A 27,142-nucleotide genomic window follows, 5' to 3' on the forward strand; every position below is an offset into this window, starting at 1 on the left:
AATTTTAATGATCGTGAAATGGGGGGTGATTAGAAGAAATTAGGGCGCCAAAGGAGGAGGGACGTACCTATCCGAGAGAGTGAGATGCGAAAGGGAGGGGTCACCAAATGCTAATCAGTCCGACTAAACCGCAACGTGGGCCTTATAGGGCACTAATCGAGTTGGAGAACGAGCGACTTGATCTGATGTACTAGCGAAAAAAAGATGAACCACAGTTGTCCCCGATTAAGAGGTTGAGTTGATGTTTCATGGTGATGATCAGAGGTTAATATAACCACAATAAACTTTAGTTTACGTATCGCGCTTGATTTCCTTCTGCAATATCAAGTGGACGTTCTACCAGATTCCCATTCGCCCGCTGCTTGCTAATCATCCTTTCTAGGGCCGTTCATGGTCTCAATCGTGATCGACATTGGCATTCTGATGCAATATATAGGCTGCAGTAGCAAGCACAAGCTTTGTCTGATCCATAAGGTCACGCAATTGTGTACTCAACCAAAGGGGCGACGCCATTAAGGCCGCAATCAGCTCGATCAAGATATCAAAATGGTGCCGCTGCGGCATGCGCTGATGAAGATCGTATTGATGCAGGCGGCCGCCATGTGCTGCTTAATGCTGCTCATGTCCAGGAAGGTCGTCCAGCCGGCATGCGGGGAGACGACGACGCGGCGCTACGATTTCCACGTAAGTATAAGCCAAAGTGATCCTGTGCGGCTGGCAATTTAAAATGTCAGCTAATTGGACTCGGAGATTTGAAAAAAGGATTAGTTTAATTAAGTCGATTTACTGCCTGCCCAGGTGAGGATGACGAATGTGACACGCCTTTGCTCCACGAAGGCAATTCCCACGGTAAACGGCGAGTTCCCCGGGCCGACGGTGGTGGCGCGGGAGGGCGACCGCGTGCTCGTCAAGGTCTCCAACGAGCTGCCGGCGGGCAAGAACATTACCATCCACTGGTAATTACTTTATTCCAATAAATCACCAGTCAATCCATCTATTAATGTCACTACTGATCATCACGATTCGTAAGAGGATACAATAGATTAAAACTGTAAGAATATATCTAGACTACTTACTAGATAATTGAGTTATTAGTATTAATGTGCTGTCTCTCTGCCCCGGCCATCAGGCACGGCGTAAGGCAGCTCCGCACCGGCTGGGCCGACGGGCCGGGATACATCACGCAGTGCCCCATGAAGCCCGGCACCGCCTACACCTACAACTTCACGCTGGTCGGCCAGCGCGGCACCCTGTGGTGGCACGCCCACCTCACCTGGATGCGCTCCACCGTCTACGGCGCCCTCATCATCCTCCCCAAGCAGGGTAGCACTGCCTACCCCTTCCCTCCGCCGGCACAGGAGATACCCATACTCCTAGGTAATTATTAATTAATCATACTAATTACCAGCTCTAGCAGATATCCGCCAAATACTAATTCACAAATAATCGGTGCTATATTCTCAGGAATAAATTACTAATACTCGTCGAAATTGTATTAATTATGCGAATTTTCTCGCGCAGGCGAATGGTGGAAGGCCAGCGTGGAAGCTGTGATCCAGCAGGCGAGGCAGACCGGAGGGGCGCCCAACGTATCGGAAGCCTACACCGTCAACGGGCAGCCTGGAGCCCTGTATCCCTGCTCCAAAGCGGGTAGGTTATGTCTCATAAATACGTCATTAATTGGTCTCAGTAATCACTGCTGATGGACATGAGATCAAACACTAACCTTATCAATATAAATGGGTGCAATGAGTAGGCACCACCACGCTGAGCGTCGAGCCGGGCAAGACGTACATGCTCCGGATCATCAACGCAGGCATGAACGGGGAGCTGTTCGTGAGCCTCGCCAGCCACAAGCTGACGGTGGTAGAAGTCGACGCTGTGTATACCAAGCCCATGCAGGTGGACCGCATCCTCATCACGCCCGGCCAGACCACCAACGTCCTCTTCACTGCCGATCAGACATCCGGTGCCAGCTACTACCTGGCAGCCAGCCCCTACATCGCACCCAACGTCACTCTGGACAACACCACCACCACGGCCATCGTCTCTTACGACATCCTCAGTAATGCTAGTAACAGTATAATCACTATGAGCCCTCCGCAGCTTCCCGTCATGCCGGCCCTCAACGACACACCCGCCGCCGCCCAATTTTGTAGCAGCCTCCGCAGCCTGGCCTCGTCCGCGTTCCCAGCCAAGGTGCCCCAGACCGTGGACCGCCACCTGTTCTTCACGGTGGGTCTGGCCATCCAGCCCTGCCCGACCTGCTCCCTGGGAGGCAAGCTGGCGGGCGCCATCAACAACATCTCCTTCGTTCTGCCCCAGACGGCCCTCCTGCAGGCCCACTACTTTAAGACGCCCGGCGTCTTCGTCACCAACTTCCCGGACAACCCCACCGCCACATTCGACTTCACCGGCACTCAGCCGGCCAGCCTCACCGCCAAGTCCGGCACCCGCCTCAGCTACATCCCCTTCAACGCCTCCGTCCAGCTGGTGCTACAGGACACCCGCATCGTCGCCCCCGAGAACCACCCCATCCACCTCCACGGCTACAACTTCTTCGTAGTTGGCCAAGGCTTTGGCAACTACAACAGCACCACTGACCCCAACAACTTTAACCTCCTTGACCCTCCCGAACGCAACACCATGGGCGTCCCGCAAGGTGGTTGGGTGGCCCTCAGGTTTCAAGCCGACAATCCAGGTATTATAATCAACACTGTCGCAATAGTGTTGACATTTACGAGCGTTAGGGATAGCATGTGAGCAAGGGTAGTTAGTATGTCTTAACATGTGTGTGCGTGTACGCTCGAATATTGCTCGATGGTATGTTAAGCATTGTCGTGCATGTATATATGCGTGCGCTCATACATGCACACCTATACACACACATCTAAAGTTTGCATATTCATATATTTATACACTTGTATATACATATGCGCATATAGAGACATATGTATAAAGACACTCACATGTATAGATGTGTTCAAGCATGTGTGTGGAGAGAGAGAGAGAGAGAGAGAGAGAGCTCATCATCTAACCATATTTTGCAGGTGTTTGGTTTATGCATTGTCATCTTGAGTTGCACACATCTTTGGGGTTGGATATGGCCTTTCTTGTTGAAAATGGGCCAAGGCCTGAGCAGTCCTTGATTCCACCACCTTCTGACCTTCCTCCTTGCTAAGATTGTAGCTTCCATCTAAGACCACCACCTCTTGTCAAAAATGGGCTTGGGCAATAATAATCCTTGATTCCACAACCTTTTGTTCTCCTACCTTGTTTGTATACCTTCATCTCATGAGCATCTCTTTCCTCTCATCTCAAGCCTTGGCATCACATTCATAGTTAATGCATTGCACAACATCATAACATGAACATTTCTTTTCTTTAGTCTCCCCCCACATGACCCCTTACCCATCGCCTCAACCCCACTATTTGCACAAATTCGATTTGAGGCCACTTAAGTTTCTTGAGCTTCCTCCAATAATGGCAAAGCCAAAACTACAACCGAACTCTCTCAAGTATATGGTACGATTAATGTCAGTATCATCAAGCTGCCTGAGCCATAATGTTACACTCATCTCTATAGTTTGTGTAGATATGGCAAACTCTTCACCCCTTGGACAAATGGACAATGATACATATGTGGCACTGCTAGCTATGTGAGTGGTGGCTATAATGCTAAACCATAAGTATGTCTAAGTGCATGCATGTATGTGTGTGTGTGCACGCATGGACGCATGCATGTGCACATGTAAGAGTATAGAAAACAAGTAAGGAAAACTAGTAAGAGTGCATGTGAGTGTGTAATTTTTGACTTGGATCTTCTAAGTTGAGTTAACTCATATTTCTTGCCTTCAATCACATAAACTAGTCATGTCTATGTGTATATGTGGGTGGATATATCATTGCCCTAGGGTATGTATGTGCTATCATTAAAATCAACAAGGTACATCTATTAGATGATATACTTCTTGAGGACATCTCTATCATTCTATTGTACAATACTAATTGACATAAAGTACAAAAAGTTAGTCTTTGTATGTGAGTGAGTGTGTGTGTGTGTGCAACCACTATCATATCCAAGCAAATAGATTGCAATAAACTTGTATAGATTTATATAATACCTAGGCTAGGTACATCATAAAAATCTACATAACATTTATGGATGCTACCAATGGTATAAGCCCTATAGTCTAAGTCCAATATTTGTAGTGTGTCTAGGAAACTCCAATAATGGAGAGAGAGAGAGAGAGAGAGAGAGAGAGAGAGAGAGAGAGAGAGAGAGTGTGTGTGTGTGTGTGTGTGTGTTAATTTGTGTATGCCTTTCTAATTTGCATACTACTAGTAAAAGAAGCCCAAGTTGTAGGTTTGTATATGTGCTTGCTGGTATATATGTGGAATTTATAGAATAGGTCAAAGGACAAGTTGTATATGTGTGTGTGCACCATGGACTTACTTGCAAGTACACACATTGAGGTAAATTGTGGTACATACAATGGAATAATTAATTATGTTGTGGTTGAAAGTTAAACATCTCAAAATCCTTATATGCACGATGAGGAACACATGTATCATAATTTTATATGCATATCAACTTTTACTTACCCAAAGGTGATTTGGATTTCTGATCTTTTCAATAACATAGATACCAAAAGTGATGTATAACTGGCTTACTTTGAATATCATTGTATCTATTCTTATGACAATGGCCCTTCTTTCCCCATGAGTATTGTTGTAGCTCTTAAGCTTTACACTTTATTATATATATTTCTCTTGTTTCCTTCACTACAAACCTAAATATCTTCAAGACCTCTATTTAATATCCAAGAATATACATTTTCATAACCCCTCCTATCTTGATTCTTGAACTTTATGTAGTATATGAGCTCTATTTGAGATTATCATTTATGTATAATCAATACTTAATTTATCCCTCCAACCCAATCATCTCTAATTCATTACCTTTTTCAATAGAGTTACACTTATCTTAATATTCAATGTAATATTGTCCTGAAATGTTTGCATGTTTGTACTCACAAATAATTAATTGATCAAAATTTACATGAACCTTAAGTACACAATAATGTTGCAAATGTCTCAACATATATCCCAAAATGTAAATGTATTAGGGAAATTTCACGGATAACTAGTGAAGGAGCCTTCATAACCTTGATATACCTTAGAAATGTCGGGGAATAAAATCCTCAAAATTAAAGCTCAACCTACTCAACTTTTTAAAAAATAAAAGGAATATGTAAACGTATAGCCAATTGGCAAATTTAAGCCACTAAAATCAATCTTGGGAGCCTAGACAATACAATGGATGCCAAGGTTGCAAATGTCTTTGATGCTCATGTCTCTATAGTTGTGAGTAATAAATTTAAGATTTATTGCACTCATCAAGAGGATCTCAGGACCTTCATTGGCCTATCCAAAGGCAAATTCCCCTCTAAACCTATTGTCATAGGGAAAAAGCCTTATTCAATCATGGTGGGCAAAAATCCTAGGGCCATGCACATATCAAGTTCTTTTAGGATTAATGAGATTTTGTGGGTAGTGACTTGACTACTATTTTAAATGATTATATCTCAAGTAGCACCATGCTTGCCAAGGTGAACATTGGGCTCATCATACTAATATGTAAAGAGCTAGAGAGGCATAAGGTTAGCTAGTGGTTGCCACTTACCATGCTCAATGTTGGCTAAAAAGTCATTGTAAAGGCTTCATTAGCACTTTGGAGATATTTCCAAGAATAGTTCATAAAAATAGAACAACTTCATTTTTGGTTTAAAAACTATTTTATCACATCCCCAGGTAGTTCACTATATGTATACCCTCTATATCACATGCATTCAAGGCCTATTTATAAATGTCATTATCTGTGAATTTTTCATTAATAAAACACGACCTTTCTATTGAATCTATAAGTAACCCTTTATATGGGACCCTTTTGTATGTAAAAAATATGTAAAAATGGTATTTGAAAAATCCCTTATGTTGAACCCACGTGATACATACATATATTTATGAATAACCTCCCTAGGATCACATCATCTTCTATATAGTCCTTGCATTGGATTTTTGCTTGTCCATTGCTAAGAAGTGCATGCTAGTCAATGTAGACCTTGACAAATCCAGTTATCACATCCCTTGGGATTTTATTAAGGTGAGCTTTGCACGATTTGGGTTTTTTTCACAATTTCTCAAGGTAGCTATGTGCAAGAGTATCTATCAATACTATCATATCCATGGGATTCACCCTAACATATCTATGTGACAAGGCATCTCTCTCATCTTGTTATTTCTTTCTCATTAAGATTAACAAATATTGTCTGGGGCTTTCATAGAAAGTTAATACCTTGAAAATAAATTTTATGATAGTATTTTGAGAGGTCTACCACTCTCTAGCAATAGCCTTTTTTTCAATTAGATATCTATTAATGATAGTCCTAAAATCCTTTAAGGAGGGGTACTCACTACTTGCCCATATGGATTACTACCACATTTGCCCCCCTTCCATACTGTCTTAAGTCACAGTTGAAAATATGCCTCTCGGGGCAGGGCGGTGGAAAGGGGGAGGTTGTACCCAAAGCAAAGATACCATTAGGGTGCAAAGCATCAATTTATGAGAATCAACATCTAGCATTCACTACAAGGATATGAGGCTATAGCGACGTGCGTTAGCGACGACAAATAGCGACGGTAACCAGAGGAAAAAAACGCGGGTCGAAACCCGAGCACGTCATTTTTCGTGCATTCATGAAAGAGAGAACGAGAGGGAGAGTGACCATCTTTCTGAGAGGGAGAGAAAGAGAGAAAGAAGGCTTCTCACTGCCACCGCCGTTGCCAACGCCATTCGTGAAGAAGGGTAGGAGCTGTATGGAGGGCGAAGAGGCACCGCCAAACCCTTCTTCGAGCCTTTACGGTGAGTGCATTGTCCATTCTTTCTTTGCTTTTGCGTTTTATCTCTCTCTTTTACTTGTTTTTGGTATGATTCATGTGTACTGAGAGAGGGAGAGTAATGAGAGAGAAAGAGAGGGAGAGGGAGGAGATAGAAAGAGAGGGAGAGGGAGAGGGGGAGGGAGAGAAAATGAGAGAGGGAGAGGGAGTTTTCTCTCCCTCTCTCTCTCTTACTTGTTTTTGGTATAATCCGTGTGTATTGAGAGAGGGAGAGGGAGAGGGAGAGAGAGAAAATAAGAGAGCAAGAGGGATTTTCTCTCTCTCTTTCACTTCATTTTTGGTATAATTTGTGTGTATTGAGAGAGGGAGAGGAAATGAGAGAGAAAGAGAGGGAGAGGGAGGGAGAGAGAAAGAGAGGGAGAGGAAATGAGGTATAATCCGTGTGTATTGAGAAAGGGAGAGGAAATGAGAGAGAAAGAGAGGGAAAGGGAGAGGGAGGGAGAGGAAAGAGAGAGAGAGAGAGGGAGAGGGGGAGGGAGAGAAAATGAGAGAGGGAGAGGGAGAGGGAGTTTTCTCTCTCTCTTTTACTTGTTTTTTGTATAATTTGTGTGTATTGAGAGAGGGAGAGGAAATTAGAGAGAAAGAGAGGGAGAGGGAGACATTGAACATAATAGGGAAATGAGAGAGGGAGAGGGAGGGAGAGGGAAACATTGAAAGAGAGAAAGAGAGGGGGATGGAGAGGAAAAGAGAGAAAAAACATTAAATATAATAGGGAAAGAGAGAAAGAGAGGGAGAGGGTGAGGGAGGGAGAAGAAATGAGAGAGGGAGAGGAAGAGAGCAAAAGGAAATGAGAAAGGGAGAGGAGAGAGAAAAAGAGAGAAAAGATGTTAAACATAATAGGGAAAGGGAGAAAGAGAGAGTGAGGGTGAGGGAGGGAGAGGAAATGAGAGAGGGAGAGAGAGAGAGAGAGAGAAAAAGAAATGAGAGAGAGAGAGAGGAGAGAGAAAAAACATTAAACATAATAGAAAAAGAAAGAAAGAGAGGGGGAGGGTGAGGGAGGGAGAGGAAATGAGAGAGGGAGAGAAAGAGAGAAAAAAATAAGAGGGATAAAAAATGGGAGAAAGAGAGAGAAAAATGAGAGAGGGAGAGGAGAGAGAAAAAGAGAGAAAAACCATTAAACATGATAGGGAAAGAGAGAAAGAGAGGGAGAGGGAGAGGGAGAGGGAGGGAGCGTATACGAGAGAGGGAGAGAAAGAGAGAAAAGGAAATGAGAGAGGGAGAGGAAGAGAGAAAAGGAAATGAGAGAGGGAGAGGAGAGAGAATATACACTAAACATATTGATTATTGCCAATTGTATGATAAAGGGTAGAGAGAAAGAGAGGGAGAGGAAATTAGAGAGAAAGAGAGGGAGAGGGAGACATTGAACATAATAGGGAAATGAGAGAGGGAGAGGGAGGGAGAGGGAAACATTGAAAGAGAGAAAGAGAGGGAGAGAGAAAGAGAGGGGGATGGAGAGGAAAAGAGAGAAAAAACATTAAATATAATAGGGAAAGAGAGAAAGAGAGGGAGAGGGTGAGGGAGGGAGAAGAAATGAGAGAGGGAGAGGAAGAGAGCAAAAGGAAATGAGAAAGGGAGAGGAGAGAGAAAAAGAGAGAAAAGATGTTAAACATAATAGGGAAAGGGAGAAAGAGAGAGTGAGGGTGAGGGAGGGAGAGGAAATGAGAGAGGGAGAGAGAGAGAGAGAGAGAAAAAGAAATGAGAGAGAGAGAGAGGAGAGAGAAAAAACATTAAACATAATAGAAAAAGAAAGAAAGAGAGGGGGAGGGTGAGGGAGGGAGAGGAAATGAGAGAGGGAGAGAAAGAGAGAAAAAAATAAGAGGGATAAAAAATGGGAGAAAGAGAGAAAAAAATGAGAGAGGGAGAGGAGAGAGAAAAAGAGAGAAAAACCATTAAACATGATAGGGAAAGAGAGAAAGAGAGGGAGAGGGAGAGGGAGGGAGCGTATACGAGAGAGGGAGAGAAAGAGAGAAAAGGAAATGAGAGAGGGAGAGGAAGAGAGAAAAGGAAATGAGAGAGGGAGAGGAGAGAGAATATACACTAAACATATTGATTATTGCCAATTGTATGATAAAGGGTAGAACAAGAATATCATCCTTCTCTAGTATAAATATATTTAATGCTATTATTATATTAATAGTTTTATATATGTAATCAATTATGGTTGTATCATTTGGAATTATACGTATTCATTTACTATTGTGTCATTTGGTCATTTGTGTATTTTCATAATATATTCAAGCATTTTATAGTATGTGTTGCAGTGAATATAAAACTCTTATTTAGTTTTTTAAATACTAATTTATTAGTGTTTGGATTTTATACAAGTTTGAATAATATTCCATATTCGATAGGATAGTAGATATAGACAATATAAATTTGGCTCCCAAAATGGCCAAATCCCTCTTTTTTTCTCTACATTTGTTGGTATATATGTTAGTACATTTACTTTGCACATGTCAAAATAGATATTAGAATATCCATTGGAATAGCCATCAAAATACTTGTCTAATATATTACTAGCTATATCAACAAATATTTGGACATTCGTGTTTCAATTATTATTTTGAGGTACATATCAATGATGCACCTTACATTTTAAACCATTTTTGCTTATATTCTTGTTGAAGTTTTCATGGATACGTCCTTCATTTATTATAGTATAAGTCAAATATGAATGACTTAAAGGATGCTAAGCATCAATATTCAATCACTACAAGATATAGGCATTATACCGACGTTAAAAGCAACGAAAATGTAAATAACAAAATTTGTCCCTCTCGTCGCAAAAAGCATCGTTATTGGCGATGCCATAGAACAGTCGGTATTAGCATCGTTATTAGCGACACTGATCGACGCTGATAACGACGCAAATAACGACAGGTGCAGGTAAATTTGCGACGCTAATAGTGACGATAACATGGAAAAAAAATTTATGGGGCATGGCAGCTTAGGCCATACAAAATAGTTTTTGCACTGTGTACAATGCTCGTGTAAACAAAAACAAAGTGTACTGAAATCATAACACTAATATATGAAATAAATACATGATCACATAATGAAAGCGACTGGTATAATCATGACAAGATATCACTACTATATAGAAAATGTTTACAGTACAAATCAGGCAACCAAAAAAGAAGGGTGTGTGAGCTCTAGGGATCCAAGGGCGAGCTATAAATCCTCGCCATTCGAAAGCTCATCCCGTCGCAAAAAAGGAGCATCGAACGGACTTTGCAAAAAAAGAAACAACTACACATCAGTCCACCATACAATAATGCATTCTAATTAAACATGGTAACTACGGACAAGAAAGATGAGTGACTTACAGGGCCGCCACGTCTATACAATCAGTCGATCAATGCAATGAGACCATGCCTCTCTGCATATCGAGTCTCAAGGCCGGTCGGAACACGATTTGTAATGGAGTGCTGCAAAGAAAACAAAATACTAACTATTAGAACATGATTGTCAGTATAAATGATATTGCAAAAAAATAAGCAAGAAAAACTTACAAAGTCCTCCAGATATGTCCTATGGTCGCCACTCCCAAGTTGATGGACCACTCCGGTCTCTAGTCATGCCCTCGCCGCCTCGCGCTGCTGACTTCAACGTCCTAGAGAATCTGTGTAGCATCCTCCCTCAGTCGGCGCTAGTCATCCGCATCTAGCCACTCGGGCTTTACAGTCCCACTCTTGAGTGCCTTGCGTGCATCTGATCATTTGTGTGACATATATGCATGCATGCAATCCATCATCCAGCCTGTAGAAAATCTATCTGATGTGGCTGGAACCAAAAACTCCTCATGCAAGGATGCTACTATGTAGTCTTTGCTCCCCTCCGGTATGTTTTTCCAATGATCTAAGACATCATGTCGAAAAACTTATTGGCACAACTCTCTCATGCGAGCCATCACCCTCCTCCCCTGATCATTCATGATGATGGCTCCTGACCTATCATCGACAAGATAGGCATATTCCTCTGGGATATGCCTAAGATGGGTCCTCTCCCATCGACGTCCACGCTCTTGGGCATATCTAGGAGACCCATGTACATTCGGTGTACCGACTAGGGTAGTATCTATTGGTGTAGCACCCATAGGGGTGCCACTTGTAGACAACTGAGCAAAAGCCAGAGTAACTAGAGTAGACATCCCCACAGGTGTGAAAAAACTTGGATGCAACTTTAATAGAATGATGAGATGGAGACATCGCGTTCGTGTCTCCACAGCATCCACTTGAGCCACGCTTCCTAGAACCGCCACGAGAGCGAGGAGTCGCACATGTATCCCATGCCAACCGTGGGCTCAATGCCTCCGTATCTCTACAGCATCCCCCTGACCCTGAAGCACTCCCTCCCTCTGGCCCAAGTCTGGAGCGTCGACCTCGTTTACTCGAAGTTGAAGCATCTAATCGCGCCGAAGTAGATCTAGTAGAGCAGCTTGATGATGTCCGAGACAGATCCTGGTCCCCCATGTCTCTGAATCTCGCTATCTAATCTGGAGACATGTGCATGAAGATATCCTGCAACTCCTTATCGCTCATCTCTCGACTCATCCTAAAAATGTCACCTGCACAGATAAAAAATGATGTTAGCATAATCAATTTAAATCTTACAAAGCATGGTAATATAAATCCTTAAAAAATGATCTCACTTAAAATGCATATTTTATGTATCCTTATAAGCGATTAGTCAACGAATTGAGTAAGTGAATGCTCCAAGTATAAAGTAACCTATGGTCCCATGTCAATCTCCTGACACAACTCTAGATACACAAGAAGGTCGATAGATATGTCACCACAAAAGGATGAGTCCACCTCGTTCTTAAAGAATTTTTGGACTCCTGTATTTTCATCATTGTTAGCCAATGTTGGCTCCTCTACATGCTCCAAGCTTTCGGTGACCTCCACCCCTTGCAATATGGACCTCTCTATTTTCATATTGTCCTTATCTATGCTCGAAACATAGCTTTGATCATATACTCTCGCACTTCGGGGAGCTAAAGGTATAACATACCACCATTGAGGTTGTCGGGGGTTGGATAGAAGATTACATGTTCACAAATACGTACAAGAGAGATTAAACTATTGTGACATGTATCATGTCATAATACAATTAACAAACAAATGAGTTCATGAACCTGTTTACAATGGGCCGGTAACACAAAGGTGTCGCATAAATCCGTCCATTTTTTTTCAGAATCTATTTCGAGAAATCCAGATGGACCTCGTCGAACTGTTGCTTCAGCTCCTTCAAGTACCACTTTGAACCACTACACATCGAATAGTATCATGGAGAAGCTACGGTAATCCACTGTAATAATACTTTGCAAGTTTCCAAAATACTCCATCTCATCTATAACTGTGTTTGGATCCATCACTTGTCGTCGACTCTCCTGCTCGAACCTTGCCATGATACCACAGTTCATTGTGGAGAGTATTTTGTCAATACGATCCACGTGAAAATGTCATCCGTGCAACCACACTGCACTATATATTTTGTATTATACATTAAAACACTCAAATTAGTTGTCACATATAAAATATAGATATGACAAATCCTAAACACGTCATCACCTTTGGACTATATCCCCTCGAGAATTCCAACTCCTCCATTGAGACCTCCGTCCCTTCGCAAGAAGCTGCGGTCAAAGTTCTATCACTACAATAAAAAGGCCTCTTAGACGCACTTTTAGATGCGATTTTTGAATTGAGAGAAAATCTTATGGCCGCATCTACCAGCCCGTCTATTTGTGCGTCTACCATTTCGCGTCTATAGTCGCATGTATGAGGAAATTTACACGCAACAATAGACACATTGTAGATGCGCATATACAAGCATTAATACAAACGCATAGGAAAAACAAAATTGTTGTTTATTTAATTTCTCTTATGCATCTACCAGTGCATCTACATGGAAAATTAAACGGGTATATAGACACGTTCATAGACATGCTTTTACAAGCGCTAATAGATGCGAATGCAAAACCAAAAATCTCATTTTTTAAAAAGATATTTAATTTATTTTTTAAATAAATTTATATAGCACATGTACTCTGCATTTTAGATGTAAGTATAGACGTGCGTTTTCTGCAATTTAGACTCGCAAATAGACACGAAGAACAGAACTGAAAATCCCCCTCCCATACATCAAATTGTGCATTTGGGAAAAACACAATGGATCTAAAGGCACGAGAGTTGAAAAAAAAAATCTATGTATTAATTATAGATAAAACGCATTTACATGGGGAGTTTAAGTGCTTGCGACCTAAAGTGTGGTTGCAAGCAGTTATAGGCTCAAAGATAGATAATAGATATACAAGGAAACAAGGCCATAGAGGAGGTATGGTGCTCCTCTACGAATCTGAATAAGAAACATCTTCGCTAGCATCACCATGGCTACCACTACAATAGAAACGAGGCATAGACGTGCATGTTAGACACGCAATGTCGGGCGCGTCTATCATTGTGCCTATAAGTACGTGTAAACGTGCGTGTAAATAGACGTGAATTTTGTGTCTATATATCTGCGAAAATAGACACCAATATAGACGCGCCAGTAGATGCACAATTATTTAACCACCTAAAATTGCAATTCACATAAGTAAAAAACCAAAGTTAATAATTATTTAACCACTTGAAATTGATTCTTGAGCATGCACGTGTACGCATGATAAAAACCATAGAATTAAGAGTACACATTGAATCATTGAATTAAAAAAATAAAGTTAATAATTACTTTTTCATTGTTCTCTAATGAGTGGCAGTTCATCCAGTTGACAAGCGTGATATAAGTAATTAGCGGTAAGCGATAGAAACGTTACAATTAGTAGTAAGCATTGCAATATGTATCTCGTAATTTCTCTACTTGAAGATGATAAAAAATACTTCCTTTTTATTATGGAAAATTCAATTTAGCTTTAAACTTGACTATTGATTCTTGAGTATGCACATGTGTGCATGATAAAAACCATAGAATTAGGAATACACATTGAATCATTAAGCAAATTAAGTATGTTATAGTGAATGATCCATCTCATCTTCAATGAGATCAGCCCTTGCTAAACTATCTACTTCTAGGTCTATGTTACCAAGAGTAACGAAACAAATAAGTCTATCCCACTATCAGATGTGTTGCTATATTGCTCAATAACTTCATCAATATCATCGACAATCACATTATTGTCTTCTTCTGTGTTTCCTTGACAATCACATTATTATCTACTTCTGCATTTCCTTGAACATCCTCGCAAGGTTAATCTTGTACTATATCACGTATATCATCCATTATGGTGTCATCATGCACATCATCATTAATTGTTGGATTGTCATCTACTATCTCCATGTCGGTAATATTACTATATATTGGTTTTGAACGATTAGATATAGGGATGACATACCACCATCGGTTATTGTTTACCATTGGATGATACACAACTTGTATTTGAAAAAACAAAAGCAATAAACTTAAGTAGTTATTATATTGTCTATATGTACACATGTATACATATAAAAAAATTAGCCTTTGCATATATACTTGCTCGCATTGTTGAGGTAGTACTAATGTGTAATTCTTGTTTTGGTAAAATTTTGTAGAGTCAATGATTACAAAACCACTTGGATAACGTCTGATTGTGCAATGCTCACCATTTGTTATCACTTCTTTAAACCACTTCACATCCAATACATATATAAAGAATCGTCTAAAGTCAAGCTTCAGAATATCTTGGATCAAGCCACAATAACTTCCATGGTACCATTGGCATCCTCAAAGTGAGCAAGGACACCACAATCTTGGGTATTTCTCTTTTCATCTATACGTTGAGTTCGAAGATGTTTACCCTCACACCAAAGTGCATTGAATAATGTGCACTAGTAGTAAAAGATAAAAGATCAAATATGTCAATTATTTATATAAAATAAAACTTATAGAAACAAATTAATTGATAGTATGTCTCACCTTTGATAAGCAACCTCGTGCGTATTCCCACTCTTCTTGAGATATATTAATTTCCTCCTCTTTTTCCATTCTCTCCATTTCCTCATGTAACCAATCTATATCAATATGACGTGGGAGCGCATTTAGATGATTTGGAAATGAGACATTACGTCCATATCTAGTGCAAAATTCTTATCTTTCACTTTTTCTTCTTGCCCTTGCTTCATTATATAGTGTCACCCATTTGCTCATTACATCACTATTGAGCACACAAAAACTATTTAACTTACGAAGTTCTTCTTTTGTTAGCACTTTACTCATTCCTTTTCCTTGAGGTACTATAGAGGTCATCCTCAAGTCTTCATCATCTTTCCATAGTCCTGGTTGAGAGGGATCCACTTCAGCAAGATATTCAGAGATATAAACAAGGGATGATTGCACTCGCCAACCCTCAGCCGTGATTCCCTCAGGCCGTGCTTTTTTCCTCACAAAATCTTTCAAGGTTTTCATGAAGCGCTCAAGAAAAAACATACACCTTACATGAACTGCCCCACAAAGTGCGATCTCATCAATCAAATGTATGAGTAAATGTAATTGAGTAGTCAAAATGGATCGAGGAAAAATTTCCTCCACCAAACAAACCACCTCAACAAATAATACTCGAGCATCTTGCAATGTGTTTGGATCAATTTCCTTCGAGCTCATGTATCTGTCAAGATGTATTTGAGAATTATTATTTTTTGTGTAGAAATTCAAAGATATATAATGAAAAAATACAATGTGTACACACCTCACAAGCTCTCCCATCTTGTAAATGATATCACGTACATCTTTGGATACACAATGGGATATGCTAGTAGGAAGTACGAACTGAATGTAAACAATATTCATAGATCAAATGATTAGTTGAGGAAAAAGTCATCATACCCCAAAGTTTACTCATAGTTACTCCACTAATTACTATATTCATGGTTAGAGATACCCTTACTTGAATCATTTTGTGCCAATAGTGGGACTTCAAACCAGATAGTTGCTCCAGACCTCTTTTCTTTTTATTTATGAAGGCTCCCTTGAGACATCTCATACATCCTGTGGGTGTTCAAAAGCTAAAAATTTGTTTCTTCACTATTTTTTCCTCGTTCTTTGACAATATCCAAGGTGCATGGGGTAGCTCAATCTTTCCTCTAGGTCCCAATGCATGGGCAGGTTCGTCTCATGTAACCAATGTTACGTAAATCACGAGCCCCTATCAAGTGATCCCATAATGTAGATACAACATTTTTGAATATGTGCATGGGGTCCAACAGGTGATTGATCTTGAGTTCAGTCTAGTACGGAATACGAAAAAATATAGGGAACCTAACAAACAAACAATATATTATGTAAACAATTCATCATGCTAAATGCTTTAAACTCAATCGAGAGAAATGCACTTCTTACCGACTCATGCCGAGTGGAGGGTGGCTGTTAACATTAATTAATCTCTCCTTCCAATCTCGAATGGTTAGAGATTGTGGAGTCATTCCATTAGTAGGGAGAACATATTTGGAATGGTCAATAGGAAGAAATCGATGATGATTGTCATAGATAACCTTCTTTAAACGTGCCGGCCTAGAGGAAACTAGAGAGGGACCGCAAATAGGACATGCATGATATTCTGACATGGTTAAACCTGAAAAAACAAGTGAATTAATAAAATACAATTGATTCAAGTATTGAATTTCAAATATAGAGTTATATACATATACCTGAACACTCTCCGTATCCTGGAAAGTCATGCATGGTCCACAACAACATGGCCTTCAATGTGAAATCTCTAGAGGATGCAGATGCACTTGTATCTTGCACCTCAATACCTTCCCATAACATTTCTAACTCTTCAATCAAAGGCTCTAAGTAAATGTCCATGTTTTTTACCTTGTGCTTTCCACGAATCATAAGGGACAACATTACATGTCCCTTTTTAATTGCCATGGATGGAGAAATATTATAGTTCACCAATACCACTGGCCATACACTTATGATGTGCTTTTGATGCCAAATGGATTGATTCCATCCATACCTAAACCAAATCTCAAATTTCTTGGCTCTTCTTTGAAAACGGGCCACAAATTATCTATATGTTGCCATGCCAGTGTGTCTGCAAGGATCCTCCATTTTCCATCACTTAAACGATGACTAGCATGCCATGACATGAGCTTTCCAATAGACTTGCACTTGAACATAAGTTTTATACGTGGAACAATCAGAAAATGTCGCAAAACCTTACGAGACACATCCTTTGACTTCATCTCCACTTCGTATCTTGATTCGCCACAAACAAGACACTCTTGTGCGAACTCATGAATCCCACGAAATTAGACACAATCATTGACACATGCATGGATCTTGACATAATCAAGGCCTTCCAGAGATGTCAAGTAATGTCTTGCTTGCTCTCTCTTAGTTGGCAATTTGTTTCCTTTTGGAAGCATTTGTGATAATAACCTACATATATTTTCAAAAGTGAGTTAAAAAACCACCAACATCATATATTTCTGTCTGATTTCAAAATAGAACAATTAATATTATGATTCATAAGCCAAACTAAATTGATACCTACTTCAATAACGCATCCAAATTGACATTACTCCATTCATAAATTGTTTGCAAGTTAAGTATCTCGAGGGATGCACGAAGAACGGAGTATGTACAACCTTCATACAACGGAGTAGATGATGCTACATATAGTGGATCATCTGGCTTCGTAGAGTGACCTTCTCCCTAAACCAGTTGCGAAAATAGATGGTGTACCATGTTGTCCAAAATTTCATCCTCTACGACTTGATGGGGCATTTCATGACGGTTACTATCATGGTTGTTAGTCTCTACTCTTCTTGAAGACTCTGCCTCCTCGCGTCAATGTTTTGCAGCCTCTCGACGCTCGGGAGGAAGCATCTAAGGATGTGGCACCGCATCTTGCTCAACCACAAAAGGGAGTTTCATGTACGTTGACATATAATTCCCGTAACATAGACTAGCAATCTTAGTGGTTTAAAAAAAAAAGAATACCAGTGATTTTTCTCGGTCCCATTCTCCATACAAGCTGAGGTGTGACATTGCAATTCGACGTGCTCGAAAAATACACCCTCGACAACGATCACACATGCATTTAATTTTTTGTCGTAGCCATGCATCTCGATTATGAAGACGCAATGTTTCATCCTCACTTGAGGATGTGGACATTGACTCATCAGCATGCACCGTACTAGGTGATGACGACGACATGATTAAACCTAATTCATGACAACATCAAATTAAAATATTTGTCATTCATATGTTTACATAAGATCTCAATTTTAAATACACAAAAATCATCATAAATACATTAAAACTTATGATAAGAATTCACTATGAAAACTTATCTTAAAAATAAAAATTTATGATAAAGCCTAAATGTGCGTCTATATTCGCGTTTACATATGCGTCTACATTAGCGTCTATTTCCACGTCTATATTCGCGTCTATCTGAACAATAGACGCGCATATGCATGCAAAAATAGATGCACACGTTAAAATTCAAACCATACTTAAATCATTTCTTTTCAAACTGCGCCTTTCCTTTCCTACATTTTTTGCGGTTCTAAAGCTTGAGTTTAGCCAACATGCAGTCTCTTCATGCCTCACCTAGTCTCTTTATGTCTCACCTCCTCATGACTCACCTTTTCTTTCATTTCAAACACACAAGAAGGGAAAAAGGAAAGCCAAGGAGAGGAAGAAAGAGAGAATAAGAGAGAGGAGAACAAGAAGAAGCAGTAAGTAAGCAAGCAAGCATCAAGGGAGGGTAACTTACCAAGGAGAGGAAGAAGCACCACCACCTGCCACACCAAACACCCAAGGTGAGTCTGTCTCTCTCTCTCTCTCTCTCTCTCTCTCTCTCTCTGTGCTCTGTCTGTATATTTAGGATTTGTGATTCCATTATGTATTGCATTTTGTAAATCATCAATGGTGGTCGTCGGGCTAAAATCACCCGACCGAGCACATCTATATTTCAATGTAGACGCAGATATAGACGCAAAAAAATGTTTCCTCTCATTACGTCTGAGGGCGCGTCTTATAGCACGTGTGCTGGCGCGCGTGCAAGTCAATCTACACACGAGGATACACGCACGCGCAGATTGACCTGGAATTTGCGTCTTACAGTGCGTCAGTGTTGCATCTTAGATGCGAATATAGACGCGCTGGACAGAAGGTTGACTTTGGGAGCGCGTCTGAGGGCGCGTCCAACCTGCAATTTAGACGCGGGGATACACGCACCAGGTCTCCCAGCTCTAATAGTAAGCAATATATTTTTGCAATGATGAATGTGACCAATCCCATGTTTGTGTTTATCATTTTTATTGTTTATGAGAAGCATTAGCGCTTAAGTTTTATGCTCAATGTCTAAAGAAAGCTCTTTGAAAATGTAGGTAATATATGATTTTTTGTATGCAAATAAATTTGTCTTTTTCTTGTGTTTTTTTTGCAGATGTCGTATCCTGGTTCATCTAGCAATGACCCGGATTTAGATCGCATGAATGATACATTGGCCTCGTTTGGTAGGGGGGTCAATGCATTTTTGGAGGTTTTCCTAGTAGGGAAGACTTCATGGGAGAGATGACCAGACACCTTGGCCGCTCCCATAGTGGACGAGGTGCTCAGTGTCATGTCTAGAACTCCTCTGATGTCTTTGGCTGGCACTACTTCCCAAACTCCACATGCAGGTACTCCACGTTCAGCACCTGTATGTGCATCGGCTGAAGCACAAGCATCTACAGAAGCTCGTGCATCCATCGAGGCAAAGGGTAGTCGATAGAGAGGGAGGAGGGAGAGTCGAGGGGGAGGACGAGGCTTGTGTGGGGGGTGCCTAGGAGGTGGCAAGCGATCAACCTCACCAGTAGATCACGTAGAGGAGGTTGTACGCCAGTATTATAGAGTTACAGATGCTGGTGGTATCTTTCATGATGATAAAGGAGGGGATGTAATGGCATACATGAGGAGCGTCGTGCATGCGACGTATAAAGATTGTTTCATTGCCTTCAAAAATCAGAACAACGGCTTGTGGTAGGAGGTATTGAGGGCACTCCATAGGAGGTACCCAAATCTTGAGGGTCAACAATTCTCGGATGATTGGGGATGCACAAAAGTGAGGGATGTGCTTCACAACAAAAGATCCCACCTCATGACACGGGCCAAGGACTCATTGCGGAGGCAGGAGGAGGGACGTGGAGCCTATAGCCAACCACCTATGTGCCACCACATAGAGTGGAAGAAAGCCAAGAAGAAAGCAGCAGAGAAAGTGAAGAGTCGCCAGCACGTAGAGGCGCGATGGATCCAAATGGAAACCATGGGATTGTCGCATTACGGATCGGGCGACAGAGAGTCGTGGGAGGCAGATTTTGCAAGTATATTTTGATTTCTAGTTTTTTAAAATTTATATTTCTTTCAATTCTTTATATAATTTCTTCTAATATATTGTGACTCATAATTGTTTGTATATATCATAATTGTTTTGCAGACTACTATCGTTGGTAGGATACCTACTCCTAGAGAGGTAGATTACCATCGATGCCATAACCGCGCAGCCACATGGCTTCACTTCTATGAGGAGAGTCTCATCACTGAGGACCAATATAACCGGGCCATGAGGATTCGACAGCCAGACGAGGTATGTTTTTCTTACTTTTCTATTAAAAGCATAGCTAATTATAACTTTTTCTCCACCATGTCTACGTAAGCAACCTTGATCTTTTGTGTGTGTAGACGAACCCGAATGTGGAGCATAACGAGGAGGGGGATAGCGACGCTAGTAGCCATGGTGGTACTAGCAAAGATGTTTCTTCTTCAGATTTGTAGAGGAGTACCATACCTCCTCATGAGGCCTTGTTTTCTTGTATATGTATGATTCATCTTTGAGCCTACTGCTTGCGGCCACGCTTTAGGTCGCAAGCACTTAAACTTCCCATGTAAATGCTTTTGATCTATAATGAATACATGGACTTTTATTTTCAATTCTCGTGCTCGTAAGATACATTGTCTTTTTCCCAAATACACAATATGATGTATGGGAGGGGAAAAAAAAACCAGAGAGCACATGCTCTCCGATTTTTTTTCCTAGTTTTGTTTTGCGCGTTTATCCGCGCGTCTAAATTGCAAAAAATCCGCGTTTATACATGCGTCTACAGTGCAGATTACACGCACTTATACACACGCTTCATAATTCAAATTTAAAAAAGAAATTAAATATATTTTTTTAAAATTAGATTTTTATTTTTCGTTTGCGTTTATCAGTACTTGTAAAAGCTTGTCTACTAGTGTGTCTATATGCACATGTATATGTGCGTTTATTACGCGTCTATTTTTGCATGTAAATTCGTTGATACATGCGATTATAGACGCGAAATGGTAGATGCGCAAATAGACAGGCGGATAAACGCGCCCGTAAGATTTTCTCTATATTCAAAAATCACGTCTAAAAGTGCATCTGAGGCCTTTTTGTTGTAGTGTACTAGCGTCGCTATCCCCCTCCTCGCTATGCTCCACATCGGGGTTCGCCTACACACACAAAAGATCAAGGTTGCTTATGTACAATTGCAAAGAAAAAGTTATAATTAGCTATAATTTTAATAGGAAAGTAAGAAAAACATACCTCCTCTGGCTGTCGAATCCTCATAGCCCGGTTGTATTGCTCCTTAGTGATGAGACCCTCCTTATAGAAGTGAAGCCATGTGGCTGCGCGGTTATGGCCTCGATGGTAACCTACCTCTCTAGGAGTAGGTATCCTACCAACGATAGTAGTTTGCAAAACAATTATGTTATATACAAACAATTATGAGACACAATGTATTAGAATAAATTATATAAAGAATTGAAAGAAATATAAATTTTAAAAAACTAGAAATCAAAATATACTTACAGACTCTACCTTCAAAAAAAGCATTGACCCCTCTGCCGAACAAGCCCAATGTATTATTCATGTGATCCAAATCTGGGTCATTGCTAGATGAACCACGATGCGACATCTGCAAACAAAACACTGGAATAAGATAAATTTGTACAATTTTAAAAATAAAAAATTGTTTTTTATCAGAGCTTGCTGGCACGTGTATCATCGCGTCTGAGATGCAGAATAGACGCGCTCTCAGACGCTTTCTTGAGGTCAAACCCTTTGGTCAGAGCGCATGTATATCTGCGTCTAAGATACAGCATAGACGCACTCTCAGACGTGATTCTGAAGTCAAAGCTTCTGGGCAGAGTGTGTGTATTCTCGCGTCTGGAATGCAAAATACACGTGCCTGGAGATGCGACTCTAAAGTCAAAGCTTCTGGGCAAAGCGCGTGTATTCTCGCGTCTGGAATGCAAAATACACGCGCCTGGAGATGCGACTCTAAAGTCAAAGCTTCTGGGCAAAGCGCATGTATTCTCGTGTTTGAGATGTAGAATACACGCACCTGGAGATGTGACTCTGAAGTCAAAGCTTCCGGGCAGAGCGCATGTATTCTCACGTCTGAGAGGCAGAATATATGCGCTGGGAGACGCAACTACAAACGCGATGACCGCAAACATAGCTGCGTGTCTATGTCTGCGTCTGTACTGAAATCTACATGCACTATCAAACGTGCTCAGTCGACATCTTTCAATTCGACAACCGCCATCCATGATTTATTTGTGCCATAAGAAGTTTAATCATAGATCCTAATACACAGAGAGAGAGAGAGAGAGAGAGAGAGAGAGAGAGAGAGAGAGAGAGAGAGAGGACTCACCTTGGGTCTTTGGTGTGGATGGGTGGTGGCGCTGCTTCCTTCTCCTTCTCCTCTCCTTGGTGAGTTACTTTCCCTTGATGCTTGTTGCTTGTTGTCTCCTCTCTTTGCTTCTTCTTCCTCTTGTTCTCCTCTCTTTTGTTCTCTCTTTCTTCCTCTCCTTGACTTTCTTCTTTCCCCTCTTGTCTCTTTGAAGTGAAAGAAAATGTGAGTTATGAGGAGGTGAGGCATGAAGAGACTAGTGGAGGTAGACTGCATGTCGGCTAAACTTGAGCTTTAGAACGCGTAAAAAATGCAGGAAAGGAAAGGCGTAGTTTGAAAATAAATGATTCAAGTATCTTTTGAATTTTGACTTTTGCGTCTATTTTCACGTGTATATGCGCATCTACATTTACGTAAATGCGCTTATAGACGCGAATTTAGATGCGCAAATAGACACAGATTTTGACACGTAGGTAAATGTAGGTATAGATACGCATTTAGCTTTTATCATGAGTTTTTATTTTTAAGATAAGTTTTGAAAGTAAGTTCTTATCATAAGTTTTTATGTATTTATGATAAGTTTTGTGTATTTAAAATTGAGATCTTAGAATAACTAATATGCCTTGAAGTTTTTATGTAAACATATTAATAACAAATTTTATGTTGTCATGAATTAGGTTTAATCATGTCGTGGTCATCACCTAGTGCAGTGCATGCTGATGAGTCAACAAGCACATCCTCAAGTAAGGATGAAACATTACATCTTCATAATCAAGATGCATGGCTACGATGAAAAATTAAATGCATGTGTGATCATTGTCGAGGGTGTATTTTTTGAGCATGTCGAGTTGCAATGTCACATCTCAGTATATATGGAGAATGGGACCAAGAAAAATCACCGGTATTCATTGTTTTTAACACTAAGATTGCTAGTCTATGTTACTCAATATATATCAATGTACATGAAACTCCCTTTTGTGGTTGAGCAGGATGTGGTGCTACAGCCTCAGATGCTCCCTCCTAGGCATCGAGAGGCTTCAAAACGTCGATGCAAGGAGGCAGAGTCTTCAAGAAGAGTGGAGACTGACGACCATGATAGTAGCCCTCATGAAATACCCCATCAAGTTGTAGAGGATGAGATTTTGGACAACATGGTACACAATCTATTTTCACAATCAATTCAGGGAGAAGGTCACTCTACGAAGCCAGATAACCCACTATAGGTAGCGTCATCTACTCCGTTGTATGAAGGTTGTACGTACTCCGTTTTTCGTGCGTCCCTCGAGATACTTAACTTGCAAACAATTTATGGATGGAGTAATGTCACTTTGAATGCATTATTGAAGTAGGTATCAATTTAGTTTGGCTTATGAATCATAATATTAGTTGTTCTATTTTGAAATTAGACACAAATATATGTTGGTGGTTTTTTAACTCACTTTTAAAAATATATGTAGGTTATTATCACAAATGCTTCCAAAAGGAAACAAATTGCCAACTAAGAGAGAGCAAGCAAGACATTACTTGACATCTCTGGGAGGCCTCGATTATGTCAAGATCCATGCATGTGTCAATGATTGTGTCTTATTTTGTGGGATTCATGAGTTCACACGAGAGTGTCATGTTTGTGGCGAATCAAGATACGAAGTGGAGATGAAGTCAATGGATGTGCCTCGTAAGGATTTGCGACATTTTTTTATTGTTCCACATATTCAACTTATGTTCAAGTGTAAGTTTATTGGAAAGCTCATGTCATGGCATGCTAGCCATCGTTCAAGTGATGGAAAATAGAGGATCCCTGCAGACACATCGGCATGGCAACATACATATAATTTGTGGCCTGTTTTCAAAGAAGAGCCAAGAAATTTGAGATTTGGTTTAGGTATGGATGGAATCAATCCATTTGGCATCAAAAGCACATCATACAGTGTATGGCCAGTGGTATTGGTGAACTATAATATTCCTCCATCCATGGCAATTAAAAAGGGACATGTAATGTTGTCCCTTATGATTCCTGGAAAGCACAAGGTAAAAAACATGGACATTTACTTAGAGCATTTGATGAAGAGTTCGAATGTTATGGGAAGGTATTGAGGTACAAGATACAAGCGCATCTGCATCCTCTAGAGATTTCACATTGAAGGCCATGTTGTTGTGGACCATGCATGACTTTTCAAGATATTGAGAGTGTTCAGGTACATGTATATAACTCTATATTTAAAATTCAAGACTTGAATCAATTGCATATTATTAATTCACTTGTTTGTTCAGGTTTAACTACATCAGGATATCATGCATGTCCTATTTGCAGTCCCTCTCTAGTTTCCTCTAGGCCGGCGCGTTTAAAGAAGGTTATCTATGCCAATCATCATCGATTTCTTTCCATTGACTGTCCCAAATATGTTCTCTCTACTAATGGAATGACTCCACAATCTCTAACCATTCGAGATTGGAAGGAGAGATGGATTAATGCCGACAGCCACCCTCCACTTGGCATGAGTCGGCAAGAAGTGCATTTCTCTCGGTTGACTTTAAAGTATTTAGCACGATGATTTGTTTACATAATATATTTTTTGTTTGTTAGGTTCTCTATATTTTTTCGTCTTTCGTATTGGACTGAACTCAAGATCAATCACCTATTGGACCCCATGCACATATTCAAAAATATTGTATCTACATTATGGGATCACTTGATAGGGGCTCATGATTCAGTCAATGTAAAGGAGGATTTACGTAACATTGGTCGAATGAGATGAGCCCCTCGCCACGCATTGGACCCAAAGGAAAGATTGAGCTACCCCATGCACCTTGGATGTTGTCAAAGAACAAGGAAAAAATAGTGAAGGAACAAATATGTAGCTTTCGAACACCCACAGGATGTATGAGATGTCTCAAGGGAGCCTTCATAAAGAAAAAGAAAAGAGGTGTGGAGCAACTATCTGGTTTGAAGTCCCACGATTGGCACAAAATGATTCAAGGGTATCTCTAACCATGAATATAGTAATTAGTGGAGTAACTATGTGTAAACTTTGGGGTATGATGACTTTTTCCTCAACTAATCATTTGATCTATGAATATTGTTTACATACAATTCGTACTTCCTACTAGCATATCCCATTGTGTATCCAAAGATGTACGTGGTATCATTTACAAGATGGGAGCTTGTGAGGTGTGTACACATTGTATTTTTTCATTATATATCTTTGAATGTCTACACAAAAATAAACAATTGTCAAAAATATCCTGACAGATACGTGAGCTCAAAGGAAATTGATCCAAACACATTGCAAGATGCTCGAGTGTTATCTATTGAGGTGGTTTGTTTGGTGGAGGAAATTTTTCCTCGGTCCATTTTGACTACTCAATTACATTTACTCGTACATTTGATTTTGATTGATGGGATCACACTTTGTGGGGCAGTTCATGCAAGGTGGATGTTTTTTCTTGAGCGCTTCATGAAAACCTTGAAAGATTTTGTGAGGCAAAAAGCACGGCCTGAGGGAAGCATGGCCGAGGGTTGGTTAGTGCAATCATCCCTTGTTTATATCTCTAAATATCTTGCTGAAGTGGACTCCTCTCAACCACGACTATGGAAAGACGATGAAGACTTGAGGATGACCTCTATAATATCTCAAGGAAAAGGAATGAGTAAAGTGCTAACAAAAGAAGAACTTCGTAAGTTAAATAGTTTTTGTGTGCTCAATAGTGATGTAATGAGCAAATGGGTGACACTATATAATGAAGAAATGGCAAGAAGAAAAAGAAAAAGACAAGAATTTCGCACCAGATATGGATGTAATGTCTCATTTCCAGATCATCTAAATGCGCTCCCATGTCATATTGATACAGATTGGTTACATGAGGAAATGTTGAGAATGGAAAAAGAGGAAATTAATACATCTCACGAAGAGTGGGAATATGCACAAGGTTGCTTATCAAAGGTGTGACATACTATCAATTAATTTGTTTCTAGTTATATTTTATATAATAAATTGACATGTTTGATCTTAATCTTTTACTACTAGTGCACATTATTCAATGATATTTGGTGTGAGGGTAAACATCTTCGAACTCAACGTATAGATAAAAAGAGAAATACCCAAGATTGTGGTGTCCTTGCTCACTTCGAGGATGCCAATGGTACCATGGAAGGTTATTGTGGCTTGATCCAAGATATTCTGAAGCTTGGCTTCAGACGATTCTTTATATATGTACTGAATGTGAAGTGGTTTAAAGAAGTGGTAACAAATGGTGAGCATTGCACAATCAGACGTCATCCAAGTGGTTTTGTAATCATTGACTTTATAAAATTTCACCAAAACAAGAATGGCACATTAGTACTACCTCAATAATGTGAGCAAGTATATTTGTAAAAGCTAAATTTTTTATATGTATACATGTGATACATATACACAATATAATAAGTATTTAAGTTTCTTGCTTTTATTTTTGAAATACAATTTGTGTATCATCCAATGGTAAACAAT

At 40.2% G+C, this 27,142-nt stretch overlaps 1 protein-coding gene and 1 long non-coding RNA gene across 2 annotated transcripts; both read left to right on the forward strand.

The window, feature by feature from the left end:
- The first annotated feature begins 245 nt into the window (after positions 1 to 245).
- On the forward strand, positions 246 to 4,025 carry LOC148011506 (laccase-4-like). Its single transcript, XM_087670940.1, has 6 exons — positions 246 to 684; positions 799 to 956; positions 1,130 to 1,377; positions 1,522 to 1,650; positions 1,757 to 2,701; positions 3,051 to 4,025. The coding sequence occupies exons 1-6, from the start codon at positions 547 to 549 to the stop codon at positions 3,179 to 3,181; spliced, it is 1,749 nt and encodes a 582-aa protein (XP_087527066.1). The 5' UTR covers positions 246 to 546; the 3' UTR covers positions 3,182 to 4,025.
- A 14,893-nt stretch (positions 4,026 to 18,918) lies between these two features.
- Positions 18,919 to 20,793, forward strand: LOC148011507 (uncharacterized). The gene is made up of 3 exons (XR_015689402.1): positions 18,919 to 20,318; positions 20,432 to 20,581; positions 20,677 to 20,793. It is a non-coding gene; the product is annotated as an uncharacterized LOC148011507 (long non-coding RNA).
- The last annotated feature ends 6,349 nt before the right edge of the window (positions 20,794 to 27,142 follow it).

This window comes from Lygodium microphyllum, chromosome 28, assembly GCF_053477565.2.
Source record: "Lygodium microphyllum isolate KBCC chromosome 28, Lygodium_microphyllum_v1.1.10, whole genome shotgun sequence".
Classification (NCBI taxonomy): domain Eukaryota; kingdom Viridiplantae; phylum Streptophyta; class Polypodiopsida; order Schizaeales; family Lygodiaceae; genus Lygodium; species Lygodium microphyllum.